The 22868-nt window shown below is 40.0% G+C and overlaps 2 protein-coding genes across 2 annotated transcripts; both read right to left on the minus strand.

Annotated features, from left to right (window-relative positions):
- Nucleotides 1-190: 190 nt before the first annotated feature.
- LOC138319819 (uncharacterized) lies at nucleotides 191-2377 on the minus strand. The gene has a single exon (XM_069262949.1). It carries the CDS (start codon nucleotides 2375-2377, stop codon nucleotides 191-193), a length of 2187 nt encoding a protein of 728 aa, XP_069119050.1.
- A 120-nt stretch (nucleotides 2378-2497) lies between these two features.
- Nucleotides 2498-3928, minus strand: LOC138319820 (uncharacterized). The gene has a single exon (XM_069262950.1). It carries the CDS (start codon nucleotides 3926-3928, stop codon nucleotides 2498-2500), a length of 1431 nt encoding a protein of 476 aa, XP_069119051.1.
- Between the last annotated feature and the right edge of the window lie 18940 nt (nucleotides 3929-22868).

Here is a 22868-nt window from a genome sequence, read left to right on the forward strand (position 1 = left end):
ATGATGCTGGAGTTACTATTGCCTAATTTTATTTTGATATTTTCACTCACAATTAACCGACCATGGAACAGTATATTTGCCATGAAAATGTAATACAAGAGGAAAAAGGGAAGTGGCAAATTAACCAAAATTGAAAGAAAAACGTGTTAAAAAAGAAAATAAATAGATAAATATCCCTTAAATATAACGATTAAATCGGCATGTTGTTAGACAGCATAGTCCCTGGTATATTACCGACATTAGACAGCATAGTCCCTGGTATGTTACTAACATTAGACAGCATAGTCCCTGGTATGTTACAAACATTAGACAGCATAGTCCCTGGTATGTTACAAACTTTAGACAGCATAGTCCCTGGTATGTTACTAACATTAGACAGCATAGTCCCTGGTATGTTACTAACATTAGACAGCATAGTCCCTGGTATGTTACTAACATTAGATAGCATAGTACCTGGTATGTTACCAACATTAGACAGCATAGTCTCTGGTATGTTACCGACATTAGACAGCATAGTCCCTGGTATGTTACCAACATTAGACAGCATAGTCCCTGGTATGTTACCAACATTAGACAGCATAGTCCCTGGTATGTTACCAACATTAGACAGCATAGTCCCTGGTATGTTACAAACATTAGACAGCATAGTCCCTGGTATGTTACTAACATAAGACAGCATAGTCCCTGGTATGTTACAAACATTAGACAGCATAGTCCCTGGTATGTTACTAACATTAGACAGCATAGTCCCTGGTATGTTACTAACATAAGACAGCATAGTCCCTGGTATGTTACCGACATTAGACAGCATAGTCCCTGGTATGTTACCGACATTAGATAGCATAGTCCCTGGTATGTTACCAACATTAGACAGCATAGTCCCTGGTATGTTACTAACATAAGACAGCATAGTACCTGGTATGTTACCAACATTAGACAGCATAGTCCCTGGTATGTTACCGACATTAGACAGCATAGTCCCTGGTATGTTACTAACATAAGACAGCATAGTCCCTGGTATATTTCCAACATTAGACAGCATAGTCCCTGGTATGTTACCGACATTAGACAGCATAGTCCCTGGTATATTTCCAACATTAGACAGCATAGTCCCTGGTATGTTACCAACATTAGACAGCATAGTCCCTGGTATGTTACTAACATAAGACAGCATAGTCCCTGGTATATTTCCAACATTAGACAGCATAGTCCCTGGTATGTTACAAACATAAGACAGCATAGTCCCTGGTATGTTACTAACATAAGACAGCATAGTCCCTGGTATGTTTCCAACATTAGACAGCATAGTCCCTGGTATGTTAATAACATAAGACAGCATAGTCCCTGGTATGTTACTAACATTAGACAGCATAGTCCCTGGTATGTTACCAACATAAGACAGCATAGTCCCTGGTATGTTACCAACATTAGACAGCATAGTCCCTGGTATGTTACTAACATAAGACAGCATAGTCCCTGGTATATTTCCAACATTAGACAGCATAGTCCCTGGTATGTTACAAACATAAGACAGCATAGTCCCTGGTATGTTACAAACATTAGACAGCATAGTCCCTGGTATGTTTCTAACATAAGACAGCATAGTCCCTGGTATGTTACTAACATAAGACAGCATAGTCCCTGGTATGTTACCGACATTAGACAGCATAGTCTCTGGTATGTTACTAACATAAGACAGCATAGTCCCTGGTATGTTACTAACATTAGACAGCATAGTCCCTGGTATGTTACCAACATTAGACAGCATAGTCCCTGGTATGTTACCAACATTAGACAGCATAGTCCCTGGTATGTTACCGACATTAGACAGCATAGTCCCTGGTATGTTAGTCCCTGGTATGTTACCAACATTAGACAGCATAGTCCCTGGTATGTTACCAACATTAGACAGCATAGTCCCTGGTATGTTACAAACATTAGACAGCATAGTCCCTGGTATGTTACAAACATTAGACAGCATAGTCCCTGGTATGTTACAAACATTAGACAGCATAGTCCCTGGTATGTTACAAACATTAGACAGCATAGTCCCTGGTATGTTACCAACATTAGACAGCATAGTCTCTGGTATGTTACAAACATTAGACAGCATAGTCTCTGGTATGTTACAAACATTAGTCAGCATAGTCCCTGGTATGTTACCGACATTAGACAGCATAGTCCCTGGTATGTTACCAACATTAGACAGCATAGTCCCTGGTATGTTACCAACATAATACAGCATAGTCCCTGGTATGTTACCGACAAAAAATAGCATAGTCCCTGGTATGTTACCAACATTAGACAGCTTAGTCTCTGGTATGTTACCAACATAAGACAGCATAGTCCCTGGTATGTTACCAACATAATACAGCATAGTCCCTGGTATGTTACCGACAAAAAATAGCATAGTCCCTGGTATGTTACAAACATTAGTCAGCATAGTCCCTGGTATGTTACAAACATTAGACAGCATAGTCCCTGATATGTTACCAACCTAATACAGCATAGTCCCTGGTATATTTCCAACATTAGACAGCATAGTCCCTGGTATGTTACCAACATAAGACAGCATAGTCCCTGGTATGTTACCAACATTAGTCAGCATAGTCCCTGGTATGTTACAAACATTAGACAGCATAGTCCCTGGTATGTTAAAAACATTAGACAGCATAGTCCGTGGTATGTTACAAACATTAGATAGCATAGTCCCTGGTATGTTACCAACATTAGACAGCATAGTCCCTGGTATGTTACAAACATCAGACAGCATAGTCCCAGGTATGTTACAAACATTAGACAGCATAGTCCCTGGTATATTTCCAACATTAGACAGCATAGTCCCTGGTATGTTACAAACATAAGACAGCATAGTCCCTGGTATGTTACCAACATTAGTCAGCATAGTCCCTGGTATGTTACAAACATTAGATAGCATAGTCCCTGGTATGTTACCGACATTAGACAGCATAGTCCCTGGTATGTTACAAACATCAGAAAGCATAGTCCCTGGTATGTTACCAACATTAGTCAGCATAGTCCCTGGTATGTTACCAACATTAGTCAGCATAGTCCCTGGTATATTTCCAACATTAGACAGCATAGTCCCTGGTATGTTACAAACATAAGACAGCATAGTCCCTGGTATGTTACAAACATTAGACAGCATAGTCCCTGGTATGTTACAAACATAAGACAGCATAGTCCCTGGTATGTTACAAACAAAAGACAGCATAGTCCCTGGTATGTTACCAACATTAGTCAGCATAGTCGCTGGTATGTTACCGACATTAGACAGCATAGTCCCTGGTATGTTACCGACATTAGACAGCATAGTCCCTGGTATTTTACCAACATAAGACAGCATAGTCCCTGGTATGTTACCAACATTAGTCAGCATAGTCCCTGGTATATTTCCAACATTAGACAGCATAGTCCCTGGTATGTTACCGACATTAGACAGCATAGTCTCTGGTATGTTACCAACATTACACACCATAGTCCCTGGTATGTTACCGACATTAGACAGCATATTCCCTGGTATGTTACCGACATTAGACAGCATAGTCTCTGGTATGTTACCAACATTAGACAGCATAGTCCCTGGTATATTTCCAACATTAGACAGCATAGTCCCTGGTATGTTACCAACATTAGACATCATAGTCCCTGGTATGTTACCAACATTAGACAGCATAGTCCCTGGTATGTTACCAACATTAGACAGCATAGTCCCTGGTATGTTACCAACATTAGACAGCATAGTCCCTGGTATGTTACCAACATTAGACAGCATAGTCCCTGGTATGTTACCAACATTAGACAGCATAGTCCCTGGTATGTTACCAACATTAGACAGCATTGTCCCTGGTATGTTACCAACATTAGACAGCATAGTCCCTGGTATGTTACCAACATTAGACAGCATTGTCCCTGGTATGTTACCAACATTAACCATACAATCTGGTGATCGTCATATTTAGCTGGAAACTGCCAACAAGACCATAATCTGGGGTCAGTATAGCCATGAATTACTGTTGGTTTGGGTGTGGTTTATATGGACAGTGACAGCGGTCATCTTAGTCAAAATTCTGGAAACAAAGACAGATGGAAATCAAAGTTTTGTTTCATCTCTTCTCATCTCCTCTTAGATATCAATATATTGAGAGAAAGTAGGCTAATGTATCACTGCCCCAAGTCATACATGCAACTTTTTTGATAAATTCTTTTCTTATTTCTTCCTCATTCTGTTAGAATCCTTATATCCATTTCAGGTTTGTATAGTGTACTTACATATAAGTCTGGCTCTTATCATTGATACCTTAGAGAAAGTCTGACAAAAGACGTTTTTTGTAATTGTCCTTTTTTTTCTAATTTGTGTTGTTTTTGTATATAGTGTAATATACTTTGAATAAAAAAAATTAAAAACATATAATTTCCTTTCTGAATATGCTAATACCATTAAATGATTTCCATCTTTATTTTGATCTGTATTTTTTAATGTTGTACCATGGCATTTCATTCAATTAAATAGAAAAAAAAATTGTTCTAGATATGCCCATTAAACCAATTTAGTGTAATTAGGTCGTCGCGACTCGGTAAAGCATTTAAAAATAAATCTTATTTGGACTAAAATTAGGCAGTGGCTTAATTGACTTGAAACATTTTGAATCAGATATTGCATATGTTTATTAATGTAGTAGGACAACTCTACTGGAATGTTGTATACGTACCAGGGACTAAAATGACAGACACCAGACAGTTTGTCGGCTCAAACGGAGAAGTCCGTCATATTACCTCCGATAGAAAAGTCCGTAATACTCGTCATATGACCTCAGATAGGGAAGTCCGTAATACTCGTCATATTACCTCGGACGGAGAAGTCCGTAATACTCGTCATATGACCTCGGACGGAGAAGTCCGTAATACTCGTCATATTACATAGACAGAGAAGTCCGTAATACTCGTCATATTACCTCAGATAGAAAAGTCCGTAATACTCGTCATATTACCTCCGATAGAAAAGTCCGTAATACTCGTCATATTACCTCAGATAGAAAAGTCCGTAATACTCGTCATATTACCTCCGATAGAAAAGTCCGTAATACTCGTCATATTACCTCAGATAGAAAAGTCCGTAATACTCGTCATATTACATCCGATAGAAAAGTCCGTAATACTCGTCATATGACCTCAGATAGAGAAGTCCGTAATACTCGTCATATGACCTCGGACGGAGAAGTCCGTAATACTCGTCATATGACCTCGGACGGAGTAGTCCGTAGTACTCGTCATATGACCTCAGGTAGAGAAGTCCGTAATACTCGTCATATGACCTCAGATAGAGAAGTCCGTAATACTCGTCATATGACCTCGGACGGAGAAGTCCGTAATACTCGTCATATGACCTCGGACAGAGAAGTCCGTAATACTCGTCATATTACCTCAGACAGAGAAGTCCGTAATACTCGTCATATTACCTCAGACAGAGAAGTCCGTAATACTCGTCATATTACCTCAGATAGAGAAATCCGTTATACTCGTCATATGACCTCAGATAGAGAAGTCCGTAATACTCGTCATATGACCTCAGATAGAGAAGTCCGTAATACTCGTCATATGACCTCAGATAGAGAAGTCCGTAATACTCGTCATATGACCTCGGACGGAGAAGTCCGTAATACTCGTCATATTACCTCGGACGGAGAAGTCCGTAATACTCGTCATATGACCTCAGATAGAGAAGTCCGTAATACTCGTCATATTACCTCAGATAGAGAAGTCCGTAATACTCGTCATATTACCTCAGATAGAAAAGTCCGTAATACTCGTCATATTACCTCAGATAGAGAAGTCCGTAATACTCGTCATATGACCTCGGACGGAGAAGTCCATAATACTCGTCATATTACCTCAGATAGAGAAGTCCGTAATACTCGTCATATTACCTCAGATAGAGAAGTCCGTAATACTCGTCATATGAACTCAGATAGAGAAGTCCGTAATACTCGTCATATTACCTCAGATAGAGAAGTCCGTAATACTCGTCAAATTACCTCAGATAGAGAAGTCCGTAATACTCGTCATATTACCTCAGATAGAGAAGTCCGTAATACTCGTCATATTACCTCAGACAGAGAAGTCCGTAATACTCGTCATATGACCTCGGACGGAGAAGTCCGTAATACTCGTCATATGACCTCGGACGGAGAAGTCCGTAATACTCGTCATATGACCTCGGACGGAGAAGTCCGTAATACTCGTCATATGACCTCGGACGGAGAAGTCCGTAATACTCGTCATATGACCTCGGACGGAGAAGTCCGTAATACTCGTCATATTACCTCGGACGGAGAAGTCCGTAATACTCGTCATATGACCTCGGACGGAGAAGTCCGTAATACTCGTCATATGACCTCAGACGGAGAAGTCCGTAATACTCGTCATATTACCTCCGATAGAAAAGTCCGTAATACTCGTCATATTACCTCAGATAGAGAAGTCCGTAATACTCGTCATATTACCTCAGATAGAGAAGTCCGTAATACTCGTCATATTACCTCAGATAGAGAAGTCCGTAATACTCGTCATATTACCTCAGACAGAGAAGTTCATAACACTAGTCATTTTACCTCGGACGGAGTTGTTCCTAACACTAGTCATTTTACATCGGACGGAGTAGTTCATAACACTAGTCATTTTACCTCGGACGGACTAGTTCATAACACTAGTCATTTTACCTCGGACGGACTAGTTCATAAGACTAGTCATTTTACCTCGGACGGACTAGTTCATAACACTAGTCATTTTACCTCGGACGGAGTAGTTCATAACACTAGTCATTTTACCTCGGACGGAGTAGTTCATAACACTAGTCATTTTACCTCGGACGGAGTAGTTCATAACACTAGTCATTTTACCTCGGACGGAGTAGTTCATAACACTAGTCATTTTACCTCGGACGGAGTAGTTCATAACACTAGTCATTTTACCTCGGACGGACTAGTTCATAACACTAGTCATTTTACCTCGGACGGAGTAGTTCATAACACTAGTCATTTTACCTCGGACGGAGTAGTTCATAACACTAGTCATTTTACCTCGGACGGAGTAGTTCATAACACTAGTCATTTTACCTCGGACGGAGTAGTTCATAACACTAGTCATTTTACCTCGGACGGAGTAGTTCATAACACTAGTCATTTTACCTCGGACGGAGTAGTTCATAACACTAGTCATTTTACCTCGGACGGACTAGTTCATAACACTAGTCATTTTACCTCGGACGGAGTAGTTCATAACACTAGTCATTTTACCTCGGACGGAGTAGTTCATAACACTAGTCATTTTACCTCGGACGGAGTAGTTCATAACACTAGTCATTTTACCTCGGACGGAGTAGTTCATAACACTAGTCATTTTACCTCGGACGGATAGTTCTAACACTAGTCATTTTACCTCGGACGGACTAGTTCATAACACTAGTCATTTTACCTCGGACGGAGTAGTTCATAACACTAGTCATTTTACCTCGGACGGAGTAGTTCATAACACTAGTCATTTTACCTCGGACGGAGTAGTTCCTAACACTAGTCATTTTACCTCGGACGGAGTAGTTCATAACACTAGTCATTTTTCCTCGGACGGAGTAGTTCATAACACTAGTCATTTTACCTCGGACGGAGTAGTTCCTAACACTAGTCATTTTACCTCGGACGGAGTAGTTCATAACACTAGTCATTTTACCTCGGACGGAGTAGTTCATAACACTAGTCATTTTACCTCGGACGGACTAGTTCATAACACTAGTCATTTTACCTCGGACGGACTAGTTCATAACACTAGTCATTTTACCTCGGACGGAGTAGTTCATAACACTAGTCATTTTACCTCGGACGGACTAGTTCATAACACTAGTCATTTTACCTCGGACGGAGTAGTTCCTAACACTAGTCATTTTACCTCGGACGGAGTAGTTCCTAACACTAGTCATTTTACCTCGGACGGAGTATTTCATAACACTAGTCATTTTACCTAGTCTCTTATCAATATAAGCACAGATGCATTGAATTTAAATTCAAGTGACTTTATTACAAAACAGCAGACAAATTTAAAATACAATCACATATTTAAGGAATATAGTTTTATTTTGTTGAGTTATGAGGTTATAATGATAATGGAGCACGTGTAAATTATGTAACCTTTACACGGGCTCCATTATCATTATAACTTCGAAACCTCAACAAAATAAAAAATCTATTCCTTATATTTACAGTTTTTCACGTAAATGAATATTATTTATTCGAGCGACAGTTGCATATTTTCTATCAAAATATCCATATTTTGTTCTCTCCCGTCATCGTCCACGAATTCGATTGACCAGCTGATTGGAATCGAGTCATCCATACCCCACGTTGGTACGCAAGCGACTATTCCCTTAACAATAGAATCGTCACACGTGTTGCACTATCATTATACACTGATAATGATAATACTAGAAAGCGTGGTTACTGAGTCCATGTCAGTGCAAACTGTAAATATACGTGTATAACTAATAAACTAACAAAATACAATAAGAAACTGTAATACAAAGTTGTAATGTTGTAGATACCTCATCTCACAATCATAGTGAATACTGACATAACAAATATGTAATCAATTTTATATAGAGAAAAAAAATAGCAGTTAAAATGACCTGCATGCACCGTAGTGATTTACTGGGAGGGTGGGGGAAGCGATTTAAACTAGCAGCGGTCAGTAACCGTTTCAGCTCAGCATGGTGAAAACACATATAATCACAACGAGACCGCGTGACAAGTAGATGCAAAGCCAGCATTTTTACTAAAATACGAAACTATCTAAAATTCAATTTACAGCTAAATACCACTTTACTTAGTCTCTAATTAAATTCAAGTATCTTTATTACACACAAGCAGACAAATTTGAAATACAATCACATATACATGTATAACCAAGTAACTTACAAAATACAATGAGAAATGTAACACAATGTTGTAATGCTGTGGATCCAAACCCAATTAAGCTGTTGTGTACCTGGTAAGGTTGAAGTACCGTTGAAAAAAGGTAATTGTTAATTGAATTGGTCTGATATACATATTCTTATCGACCAGATGAAAGGTTTGACAAAAAGCTGAAAGCGCAGCACGTTTGTCATCATTTAGTTACATTACGCTTAATACAATCACTAGCCCAATAACCCAGTAATTGGATTTGCGAACTCCCAAACCCAGCGGAATGAGCCCAAGTAGCAGCTCCCAGGCGAAAAGAATGCCCTCCAAAATTGGACGGGTCAAGGTCAATGTCTCTAAATACAACATGCAAGGCTCTTAGAAAAACAGTGTAGGTAAGACAAGAGTCTGAAGATAAAACAAAAAGGGGGCCGAGGGGGTCTTGTCCTGGCACAAGGGCACCTCGAATAGCCTGACATCGACAGAGGGGATGAGAATCAAGTTTTGGTAGACAAATACCAGTAGGGTGCTTCCTAAATTGAAGAGTTTTGACAATTTTAAAACATGGCTATGATATCATCTTTTGTTGTTGTTGTCCTCAGTACTTTATTTGGACTATTGTTCAAGTACTTGTTCTGTCTGTAGATTAGTACACCTTTCACTGTACATTAGTTTACCTGTAGCTGTAGATTAGTTTCAAGTAATCTACAGTTCCAGGTAAACTAATGTGCAATGAAAGGAAGAGAGTGACACTACATGCAGTATTGTAAAATTGGACGGATAAATAACAAATAAATGTAATCAAATTCAACATAAATGTAATAGAAAACTTCAATAATAATATTATTACATATTTTCTGTTTTATATATTGATTCGTGGACATTGGCATAAATCCAATCACATCAACCACAACGCATAAAATTACTCCTTGTGTTGAAAATCAAGACTCTTCAGTATTTCGACAGCACAGGCATTACTACAATAATGTTTTAATTTTAGATAGATATGTGTACTTTCTTTCTTTGAAAATTGAATGAATGCTTTCGGTGTATTTCCCAATAATTTCACTGTTAATTGCTTTATTTCTTGAATAAACATACACGTAACACACAAATCTACGTTTCCCAAATTGAATAATTTCGGTATAATTCCTTATCCAAGAATCACACACAGCCTACTGACCAAATTTGAAATTTTAAGCTTCTTTTCATCACTTTGCCGTTTTTACTGAATTTCAATGTAGTTTCCTTTAGAATCCACTAAATCTTGATATTATGTTTTAGGACAATAATATTTTTCATTTTAAAACGTAGAGCGGTATATTCAAAATTAATACATTTCCATGGTAATCCTCCATATCTTGTGAATTTCCGACAAGTAATAAATATCCAAGTGAATGGTCTTCCTCTGATATAAAGAGCAAAATAAACTCTGTTTTTGGAAATTTGATAATCATTTTAGGTAGTTTGACTTCGTAAAGATCTGATCTGTAATGTCTGCCATGTTGCCTCTTGTACTGCTCCACTCAGAATGAAGAGAACTCAAACTCCCAAAAAATTCTCTGGTAATAACATTGGTATGGAATTTCATGAAAAATTCATGCAATGCATGTACGACCAGAGTAGACCTATATTACAATTACTGTGCTGACATGTTCAGTGTCAAAGATGGTTGAAGGCCTAACCTGTAGCTGTAGATTAGTACATCAGAGTGCCATGTTTTAAGTACGAGAAACACCTCAAACTGTTGATTAGTCAAGATAATGAATCGGGCCTCGCATTGTCCATTATCTTGACTAATCTACAGTTTGAGGTGTTTCTCCTTTACATAAGCGAGAGCAAAATCTCCCAGTGACATTGTAACAAATCAACATATATTGAAAATTAACAGCAGGATTAAAAACCTCTTAACCAAAAAATTATTTGGTCGTATAAAACCGAAAAAAACACGGTTGTTGTGGTATGAAAAATCCAAAGCATAGTATATTACTGCATTTTCCACGTTCATAGTGAAATAAAGGTATGTTGATATATCATTTCGTGTTTGAAGTTGTGTTTTCCATGTCGAAAATTTATTTAAGAATATATTGGTATTAAATATGTACATTTTTATCCATGTTTGACGGAATACGGGTGACTTGTGTAGAGACAGGTGTACCTTTTCCAAGCGAGACGTTGGACACAGCAGACTTTCTCACAACTTACGTTACACGTACTAGTGGACCGGACGAACCGGAAAGAAACGCAGGAGAATTCGTATGATTGGTCGAGAAGTACATTGTATGGATGCCTCTTGGCATTATGATGGGAAGGACTCCTGGCAGTGATAGGGAAAGCGACAACCAATGATTGGGCGGCACACAATTAATACTAGAGCATGCTTTAAAATGTGCCAACTTTTATGAGAACTGCCATGTTACATGTGGTTCGAACGTCCAAAAGCTAAAACCAGATGTTGTTGTCTGAGTTGTCTCAATTCCCGACTGTCAAAGTTGGTACTAGCCCTAAGCTGACCACATTTTGGCGTGGACCGTATACGATCTCTGATGTCACATTTGAGTAGCATACTGTAGGAGGGGATGGGGTGGTGAAAACAAATCGTGAGAGGGGGTGGGGTGGTGAAAACAAATCGTGAGTGGGGGTGGGGTGGTGAAAACAAATCGTGCACGCCGACAGAATAAAGTCGAGGAAATCCCGTCATGGTATTTTTGGTGACCAGGCAGATGATCTTGTTGAAGAAAACCAAGAAAAAGACGGTGATAATGATGACACAGATATAATTAATGTGAGCTCGGAAAACGGTACAAGTAGGCAGTGTGGACAGAATGGTTTAAAAAGGCCTGTTAGGACGCGAATGCCGACCAAGAGTGGCTATTCGCCGGAGTCTAAGACAGATTTGGTCTCTTTACAGACGCGACATGCCCCACCAAAGGTATTGCCACCGAACTCATTTAAGATTTTTCGCATGCGGCATTCTGACACAACAACGTATGATACAGTGTGAGTAAGCAATGGAAAAGTTTCCCGTGGGAAAAGCGGGCTGAGATCCAACCGCCTGAGAAATAGGAGGACATTATAGTCCATGGCTTATGTAATTCCGTGGGCTTTTCGTGATGAAGGTTGACACCATATATATATATAAACTGTGGAAGAGGTGCATCTATAATCGATATACCTGCAAATATACCTACACAGGCAGACGATATATGTCTTGTTAGTACAAATAGTATTAGCCTTCAAAAATTGTTAAGTATGTGAAGAATACAGTGGAAAATGGAGATTTTTGTATTCAAGCTCAAGAAGTAAAATTATGGTATTTCCTTATAAGAGACCTTTAAACATCAACTGTACATTTAGTCTTTATAATAATGTTTTACCTGTTGTTTTAGAAACTAATCATCTTAGTTTTATTATGAATAGTAAACATCAATGCTTTGAAATGATTAAACAGGCATGTAACAAATTAAAAAGTGGTACTATGGCATTACTGCGTTCTGGTGCACACCAGTGTGCCCTGAACCCCCTTACTATTTCAAAAACTATCAAAATAAAAAATATCCTTCTGCTCTATATGGGTGTGAGCTTTGGGTGTTATCAAAACCTGATTTATTAATGCTAGAAAGAGCTCAACAAGTCTATAGGGTTTGACAGAAGAACTAGAACAGATATGTGTACTTCACTAATAGGTTGGACTTCTATTGAGGCTTATGTAGATATTAAAAAACTATTGTTCCTAGGCAGAGTTTGTGGAATGAAAAGAATAAATTTGAATTTTAGAATTTTCAATGTTAGATATTTTTTAAATAATATGACTTCGTATGTTCAGAAAGGTTTTATTCCAGACATTACCAAAAGACTTTAAGAAACTTATATAAATGTGTCGATGATGGATTTTTACCTTCCAGATATTGTTGAAAGGCATTAGTCCACAAATCTGTAAATATGTATGAAACAAACGCCTGGAAATTGAGAATTTCAGATGACGCAGAATTCAAACGATTCTTATCATTACACGATTGTTTAAAACCCCATCACCTTTGGAAACTAGCTCTACATCATCCAAATTGCCTTGAAAATGTACTTGATATATTATGAAAATGTCTGTAATATTATGTCACTATTGTGGGCACTTTTACACTGATATTGTTAGTCATATTGTTTTAAACTGTTCATTAACTGACCAAATAAGAAATGATTTCATATGTTCAATTGTATCAATCACAAATATAGATTTTAATTCATATTTATACTCCCTTCAGATTTTGAGCTAATACATGTATTATTAGGAGGTCCCTTGGACTATACATTGGAAAGGTATGATATGGAACAGTTCAGATTGATATCAGTGTATACTTTTATATGGAACAGTATACAGTTGTTGACTGGGGTTGAGGGCAACTGATGATTTGTTGAACCCGAAGACAAACTGTTGCCCGAGGCCGAAGGCCGAGGGCAACAGTTTGTGTGAGGGTCCAACAAATCATCTGTTGCCCGAAAACCCAGTCGATAACTGTTTTGTTATACCCATTGACTCAAAACAATGCATTGACGTCACTCCGGTCCAACAGCACATTTTTAACAGTCGATTTTAACAGTTTTTTGGACCGCTCGACGGCATTTTTGGCAATAGAGTTTATATAGGAACTATTTCATAGGGGTATAACAATTCAGATTGATATCAGTGTATACTTTTAAAAAAATGTTCAATTTGTATAGTTAGCTGATTTACAATCACTGCAAAACTTACTCGTGTATTTCTTTATGAATATATATATATTGAAAATATTTTTATATCTGAGAGAATTGTGCTCTCTTCTCTCTTTCTCTGATTTATAATCCTTAGTTTGTGTACCCCCCTACTCTCTCTCTCTCTCTCTCTCTCTCTCTCTCTCTCTCTAACTTTGTACATATCATTTCATACTGTTACCATATGTATTTTCATATATTATCATTATGTACTCTTCATTTTGGAGGAAATCAAGATAATAATAGTCCGGTGGCTTTTGTAATTCCGTGGGCTTTTCGTGATGAAGGTTGACACCATATATGAAAATGTTCAGTAGGTCACCCTCTGTAAAGTAAAAATGATGGTGTCAATATTTTTGACCATGTGGAGGGGTCAATGTCAAGAGTCAAAGGTCAAGTGGTTTATGAGCTGAAAAATGGCAAAAAGCTGGCTGGAGTGAGATTATATTTTGATTTTCAGAGTACCTTACTTGATTTTTCTTATTCAATATACATATTTGTATGTCATATGTTTTATTTATTCACTAAAGTCTTTTTCGTTGGTTCATAATGGGAAATATTTGAAAAAGGTCAGATGGAGTTAAGGTCAAAGGCCATACTACCTAGTTTCTTTCACCCCTCGATTTTATATAAAAAAATCAATGCTTACATATATTACGCCTCAATATTAAAATTTAGGTGCCAAACGTACAAAAATATATTACATATGGATGATCGCCCAATTACAGGCGAATTATTCAAAAAAAATATCAAAATTAAACTTCCCTAACAACTAATTTTATACCATAGCAACCGAATACATACCTTCATTCCGTTCACAGAAAACAGACTTTTTTCAAAAGTAAATTTCTTGGATATGCAACCAAACTTGGTATTGAACATCATATCGGTGTTATAACATATATCTGTGCTAAAACCTAATGAAATAAAAATCGGCATTCAGGCATCCATTCTTTTTAAATTATCAATCAAAATATGCTATTTTTCAGAACTTTTAAAAAAAGGATTTTAGCATGGGTTTTTTTTTGCGATTTTTCATATATATTGTACCAAAATATTAAAAATTAGGTGCCAAATGTACAAAAATATATTACATATGGATGATAGCCCCATTACAGACGATTTATTTAGAAAATTATCAATATCAACCTTCTAGCAACTAATTTTATACCCTAGCAATACCTTCCTTCATTCCGCCCACAGAAAATATACTTTTTCAAAAGTAAATTTCTTGGAAAAGTTTTAATTCAAATTAATTAATTATTGGTTAATATCAATTAGTACTATACGATACTTATATGCTTGCGTGAGACCATGTTATGGTGACTTTATATTTGCCATAACTGGGCAAACATATTGACATGTTATTATTTATTATGAAAAGCATTATTTAGAGATGTAGGGAGAAATATACTTATGAAGAGTAACATTATTTAGAGATTTAGGTAGAGGTACTATTGAAAGGTTGGTGAATAAACATTGTAAGGTTTATATAAATACCACATCAAGTTGACACAAACTAATAACGTTGCCTTAGTGCTGTGGTGGCGCAATAAACTTTATTACATCGGCAATGTTGGTCACGTTCGTCCCACACCCGACCGTACAGTAGTATTAACACATGCCCTACTTTCAATTTTATAACTACAATAAAGGAATACCGCTGACAACATATTGTTGTTTCTTTGTTAGGGTAATACTTGGATTTTTTTGTCAACGACTGTTTGCTTGATAAACCAGAGGATATGAAATGTCTATTTCGTGTTTGTACAATGAATATGAAGTTGATGTGAAGTACTTGTGTGTAATAAGCTATGATAAATTGTCCTTCTCGTTCGGGGTAGTCGGGGCTTACCTTTTCCACCGTAGTGGCTAGCTCACATAGACAAAGTGTATGGACGAGTACTGTCGCTGTAGTGCCTAGCTCACATAGACAAAGCGCCCCCCCCCCCCCCCCCCCCCCCCCCCCCGTTCCCCAAGACGGGGGGGGGGCAAACATGTCTTTTTGCTCCCCCCCATTTTCGCCGACTGAAATTTTCTATAAATGCTTATTTGAAAGAAAAAAAAGGGTCCTCCTGCACATTTTTCGTACTTCATTCTAGAAAATTTTCCGCTGCGCGGCGCATTTCTTAAAACGTTCGAGCACATAATGTCAAACCTTAAATAGTAAAAATTCGATACACACGAATCAGACAAAAAATGTCCATCAAGGGATTCTATGTACTATTTAAAAAAATGTCTCTTGAAAGATCAATTTGTTTATGTCTTAAGGCCCGGTCCCACTGAAAAACGGATTAATAACGGATGTATTTAGTTTATAAATTTTGGCCGTTCGTTGTCTTCCGCAACAAAATTGGCAAAAAATAACAAATTTTCAAGTATAAATTACGGATATATTAATAACATTCTGCGAATTTATTACGAACAAATGCGGATATTTCACGAATACATGCGAATACGATAACGGACGCTCTCCCGTGAGGTGTACAATCTGTAAGATTATCCAACAATGCGGATACGTAACAAACAATTACGAATATATAACGCATATATTGAGGAAACAGATCGGAAGTATTGCGATTGTTGCGGAAATATTACGAATCTATTAATAATGCATTGCGCAGATGTAGCGGAAAGAACGGTTGTATTGCGCATGTAGGGCATCTGAATTACGGAGGTAAAAGAAGCGCGCTCTGGCCTTTCGGTATCGCTTTTCACAACAACACGACTGCAACAAAGATAAGCAAGCTGCAACATTCATCCTACCTCCTCCAGATACAAAGAAGGTCCAGTCTGTTTCAAATTCAAATCAAAGCAAACAACTTTTCTTTTCTGTCTTTGAAACAATTTCATGACTTGAACACGTAGATTAGTATGTTGTTGGATACCATTGTTACGCTGCATTGGTAATTTGCCGATGACCCAGTATTACACCTGTACTTCTCGACGGACAGGAAATAATAGACAAATATGTCGATTTTTGCCATATTTATACAATAATTTTGGTTTACGCAACACGTTTTTTATACATTCGCAAATTATTCTCAAATCGAATGCAAAACAGACGCAAAACAGACGCAATACAAACGCTGAACTCAATAAGCATTCGCTACAAATTATTTTAATTCGTGATGTCAACGTGATAGCTACGCTATACATTTGTTTTACACACTGTCCCAGTTCGCTATAAAGCCGCAAAACCCAGTCAGTTGCGGATATCAACGAACAAGAGCGGATATACAGCGCATATAGTAAGCATGTATTGAGTATGTATTGCGTACGAATAGCGTATCTAATGCGAATGATTTCCGCAATCAAAATATTGTGCAGTTCAAAAATCATGGGAACGGAAAAACATGCCATTGCGGATAATTGCGGACGTGTGTGGATGTTGGGCAACAGATACAAGTACGATTTACGAATATTTCGTATGTTCAGCGAATATCAGCCAATTTTGTGCGCAATACATTCGCAAATCTTCCTAAACGCCAGTGGGACCGGGCTTTAGCGAGACTATTAATTCATTTAGTAGGGTTGCATAATGTTATGCCGACACAATTATCATTTCAAAATGCAGGTAGCTTTAAATCGAAAAATTACCATGTTAAGAACGCTTTATAATCATTAAAATACATCGTAAACCTCATATCAGCCATTCTAAATCGTATTTTTTCCCGCGGAAGACCCCCGGACCCCCTAACACCAAATTCCCGCGCCTATGGGCGCTCGCAAATTCATCAAAATGCATCGTAAAACTCATCTAAGCCATTCTAAATCGTAATTTTTCCCGCGGAAGACCCCCGGACCCCCTAACACCAAATTCCCGCGCCTATGGGCGCTCGCAAATTCATCAAAATGCATCGTAAAACTCATCTAAGCCATTCTAAATCGTAATTTTTTTCCGTGGGAGACCCCCCGGACTCACCAAACACCAAAATCTCGCGCTTTCGGGCGCTTGCAAATTCAACAAAACTCATTTAAGCTATTCTAAATCGTAATATTTTTCCCGGGGGAGGCCCTGGACCCCCTAAACACCAAAATCTCGCGCTTTCGGGCGCTCGCAAAATCATCAAAATGCATTGTAAAACTCATATCAGCCATTCTAAATTACAATATTTTTTCCCGGGGGTCACCCACAGACCCCTAAAACACCAAAATCTCGCGCCTTCGGCGCTCACACGCTTATTTGGCCAATTTGCGTATTCGTTAATTTCCTTTTAGCGACCCACTGTCTATAGTTATTATAGATGTGTACAAGGATTAAATTTAATGATATATGCAAAATGTACATAAAGCATATATGGTTTGGAGTTGAATTAATCTCCTCCTGTAGGTGTGGCGGGGGGGGAGGTGTTTACAAAATATTGAGGACCTTTGCCCCCCATTACGTTTCATCTTCCTATGCCACTGCAAAGTGTCCGAACGAGTACTGTCGCTGTAGTGACTACCTCACATAAACAAAGTGTCCGGACGATTAGTGTCGCTGTAGTGGCTAGCTCACATAGACAAAATGTCCGGACGAGTAGTGTCTCTGTAGTGGCTGGCTCACATAGACAAATTGTCCGGACGAGTAATGTCGCTGTAGTGGCTAGCTCACCTAGACAAAATGTCCGGACGAGTAGTGTCTCTGTAGTGGTTACCTCAACAAGACAAAAGTGTCCGGACGAGTAGTGTCGCTGTAGTGGCTAGCTCACATAGACATAGTGTCCGGACGAGTAGTGTCGCTGTAGTGGCTACCTCACATAGACAAAGTGTCTGGACGAGTACTGTCTCTGTAGTGGCTAGCCCACATAGACAAAGTATACGGACGAGTACTGTCGCTGTAGTGACTACCTCACCTAGACAAATTATACGGACGAGTACTTTCTCTGTAATGGCTAGCTCACATAGACAAAGTGTCTGGACGAGTAGTATTGCTGTAGTGGCTAGCTCACATAGACAAAGAGTCTGGACGAGTAGTGTCGCTGAAGTGGCTAGCTCACATAGACAAAGTGTCTGGACGAGTAGTGTCGCTGTAGTGGCTAGCTCACATAAACAAAGTGTCTGGACGAGTAGTGTAGCTGTAGTTGCTAGCTCACATAGACAAAGCGTCGGGACAAGTAGTGTCGCTGTAGTGGCTACCTCAACAAGACAAAATGTCTGAACGAGTAGTGTCTCTGTAGTGACTAGCTCACCTTGACAAAGTGTCTGGACGAGTAGTGTCTCTGTAGTGACTACCTCACCTAGACAAAATGTCTGGACGAGTAGTTTCTCTGTAGTGGCTACCTCACCTAGACAAAGTATACGGACGAGTACTGTCTCTGTAGTGGCTAGCTCACATAGACAAAGTGTCTGTACGAGTACTGTCTCTGTAGTGGCTACCTCACCCAGACAAAGTGTCCGGACGAGTACTGTCTCTGTATTGACTACCTCACCCAGACAATTTGTCTGGACGAGTATTGTCGCTGTAGTGGCTAGCTCACATAGACAAAGTGTCTGTACGAGTATTATCTCTGTAGTGGGTACCTCACCTAGACAACGGAAAGTGTCGGTGTCTGGACGAGTAGTGTCTCTGTAGTGACTACCTCACCTAGACAAAGTGTCGGGACGAGTAGTGTCTCTGTAGTGGCTACCTCACCTAGACAAAGTGTCTGGACGAGTAGTGTCTCTGTAGTGGCTACCTCACCTAGACAAATTATACGGACGAGTACTGTCTCTGTAATGGCTAGCTCACATAGACAAAGTGTCTGTACAAGTACTGTCTCTGTAGTGGCTACCTCACCCAGACAAAGTGTCCGGACGATTACTGTCTCTGTATTGACTACCTCACCCAGACAATTTGTCCGGACGAGTAATGTCGCTGTAGTGGCTAGCTCACATAGACAAAGTGTCTGTACGAGTATTATCTCTGTAGTGGGTACCTCACCTAGACAAAGTATCCGGACGAGTAATGTCTCTGTAGTGGCTAGCTCACATAGACAAAGTGTCCGGTCGAGTAGTGTCGCTGTAGTGACTACCTCACCTAGACAAAATGTCCGGACGAGTAGTGTCTCTGTAGTGACTACCTCACCTAGACAAAATGTCTGGACGAGTAGTGTCTCTGTAGTGGCTACCTCACCTAGACAGAAAATGTCCGGACGAGTAGTGTCTATGTAGTGGCTACCTCAACAGACAAAGTGTCTGGACGAGTAGTGAGTCATGATGTCTGGACGAGTAGTGTCTCTGTAGTGACTACCTCACCTAGACAAAGTGTCTGGACGAGTAGTGTCTCTGTAGTGACTACCTCACCTAGACAAAATGTCTGGACGAGTAGTGTCTCTGTAGTGACTACCTCACCTAGACAAAGTGTCTGGACGAGTAGTGTCTCTGTAGTGGCTACCTCACCTAGACAAAGTGTCTGGACGAGTAGTGTCTCTGTAGTGACTACCTCACCTAGACAAAGTGTCTGGACGAGTACTGTCTCTGTATTGACTACCTCACCCAGACAATTTGTCTGGACGAGTATTGTCGCTGTAGTGGCTAGCTCACATAGACAAAGTGTCTGTACGAGTATTATCTCTGTAGTGGGTACCTCACCTAGACAAAGTGTCTGGACGAGAGTAGTGTCGCTGTAGTGACTACCTCACCTTAACAAAGTGTCTGGACGAGTAGTGTGTACCCGCTGTAGTGACTACCTCACCTAGACAAAGTGTCTGGACGAGTAGTGTCTCTGTAGTGGCTACCTCACCTAGACAAATTATACGGACAAGTACTGTCTCTGTAGTGGCTAGCTCACATAGACAAAGTGTCTGTACGAGTACTGTCTCTGTAGTGGCTACCTCACCCAGACAAAGTGTCCGGACGAGTACTGTCTCTGTATTGACTACCTCACCCAGACAATTTGTCTGGACGAGTATTGTCGCTGTAGTGGCTAGCTCACATAGACAAAGTGTCTGTACGAGTATTATCTCTGTAGTGGGTACCTCACCTAGACAGTGTCTGGACGAGTAGTGACGCTGTAGTGACTACCTCACCTAGATAAAGTGTCGGGACGAGTTGTGTCTCTGTAGTGGCTACCTCACCTAGACAAAGTGTCTGGACGAGTAGTGTCTCTGTAGTGGCTACCTCACCTAGACAATTATACGGTCGAGTACTTTCTCTGTAATGGCTAGCTCACATAGACAAAGTGTCTGTACAAGTACTGTCTCTGTAGTGGCTACCTCACCCAGACAAAGTGTCCGGACGATACTGTCCTGTACTACTCTCTGTTTGTACTCGTATACCTCACTAGACAATTTGTCCGGACGAGTAATGTCTCTGTAGTGGCTAGCTCACATAGACAAAGTGTCTGTACGAGTATTGTCTCTGTAGTGGGTACCTCACCTAGACAAAGTATCCGGACGAGTAATGTCCTGTAGTGACTACCTCACCTAGACAAAAGTGTCCGGTCGAGTAGTGTCGCTGTAGTGACTACCTCACCTAGACAAATGTCGAAGTAGTGTCCTGTAGTGACTACCTCACCTAGACAAGTGTTGGACGAGTAGTGTCCTGTAGTGACTACCTCACTAGACTGTGACGAGTAGTGTCTCTGTAGTGCTACCTCACCTAGACAAAGTGTCTGGACGAGTAGTGTCGCTGTAGTGGCTACCTCACCTAGACAAAGTGTCGGGACGAGTAGTGTCTCTGTAGTGGCTACCTCACCTAGACAAAGTGTCTGGACGAGTAGTGTCTCTGTAGTGGCTACCTCACCTAGACAAAGTGTCTGGACGAGTACTGTCTCTGTAGTGACTACCTCACCTAGACAAAATGTCTGGACGAGTAGTGTCTCTGTAGTGACTACCTCACCTAGACAAAATGTCCGGACGAGTAGTGTCTATGTAGTGGCTACCTCAACAAGACAAAGTGTCTGGACGAGTAGTGTCTCTGTAGTGACTAGCTCACCTAGACAAAGTGTCTGGACGAGTAGTGTCTCTGTAGTGACTACCTCACCTAGACAAAATGTCTGGACGAGTAGTGTCTCTGTAGTGACTACCTCACCCAGACAAATTGTCTGGACGAGTATTGTCGCTGTAGTGGCTAGCTCACATAGACAAAGTGTCTGTACGAGTATTGTCTCTGTAGTGGGTACCTCACCTAGACAAAGTGTCTGGACGAGTAGTGTCGCTGTAGTGACTACCTCACCTAGACAAAGTGTCTGGACGAGTAGTGTCTCCGTAGTGGCTACCTCACCTAGACAAAGTGTCTGGACGAGTAGTGTCTCTGTAGTGACTACCTCACCTAGACAAAGTGTCTGGACGAGTAGTGTCTCTGTAGTTACTACCTCACCTAGACAAAAGTGTCTGGACGAGTAGTGTCTCTGTAGTGGCTACCTCACCTAGACAAATTATACGGACAAGTACTGTCTCTGTAATGGCTAGCTCACATAGACAAAGTGTCTGTACGAGTACTGTCTCTGTAGTGGCTAGCTCACCTAGACAAAGTGTCTGGACGAGTAGTGTCTCTGTAGTGCTACCTCACATAGACAAAGTGTCTGGACGAGTAGTGTCGCTGTAGTGTACTCACCTAGACAAGTCGGCGAGTATGTCTCTGTAGTGGTCCTCACTAGACAAAGTGTCTGGACGAGTAGTGTCTCTGTAGTGGCTAGCTCACCTAGACAAAGTGTCTGGACGAGTAGTGTCTCTGTAGTGGCTACCTCACCTAGACAAAGTGTCTGGACGAGTAGTGTCTCTGTAGTGACTACCTCACCTAGACAAAGTGTCTGGACGAGTAGTGTCTCTGTAGTGACTACCTCACCTAGACAAAATGTCTGGACGAGTAGTGTCTCTGTAGTGGCTACCTCACCTAGACAAATTATACGGACAAGTACTGTCTCTGTAATGGCTAGCTCACATAGACAAAGTGTCTGTACGAGTACTGTCTCTGTAGTGGCTAGCTCACCTAGACAAAGTGTCTGGACGAGTAGTGTCTCTGTAGTGGCTACCTCACCTAGACATGTCGGACGAGTAGTGTCCTGTAGTGGCTAGCTCACATAGACAAAGTGTCTGGAGGACGAGTACTGTCTCTGTAGTGGCTAGCTCACATAGACAAAGTGTCTGGACGAGTAGTGTCTCTGTAGTGGCTACCTCACCTAGACAAAGTGTCTGGACGAGTAGTGTCTCTGTAGTGACTACCTCACCTAGACAAAGTGTCTGGACG

The sequence above is a fragment of the Argopecten irradians genome, chromosome 3 (assembly GCF_041381155.1).
Source record: "Argopecten irradians isolate NY chromosome 3, Ai_NY, whole genome shotgun sequence".
Classification (NCBI taxonomy): domain Eukaryota; kingdom Metazoa; phylum Mollusca; class Bivalvia; order Pectinida; family Pectinidae; genus Argopecten; species Argopecten irradians.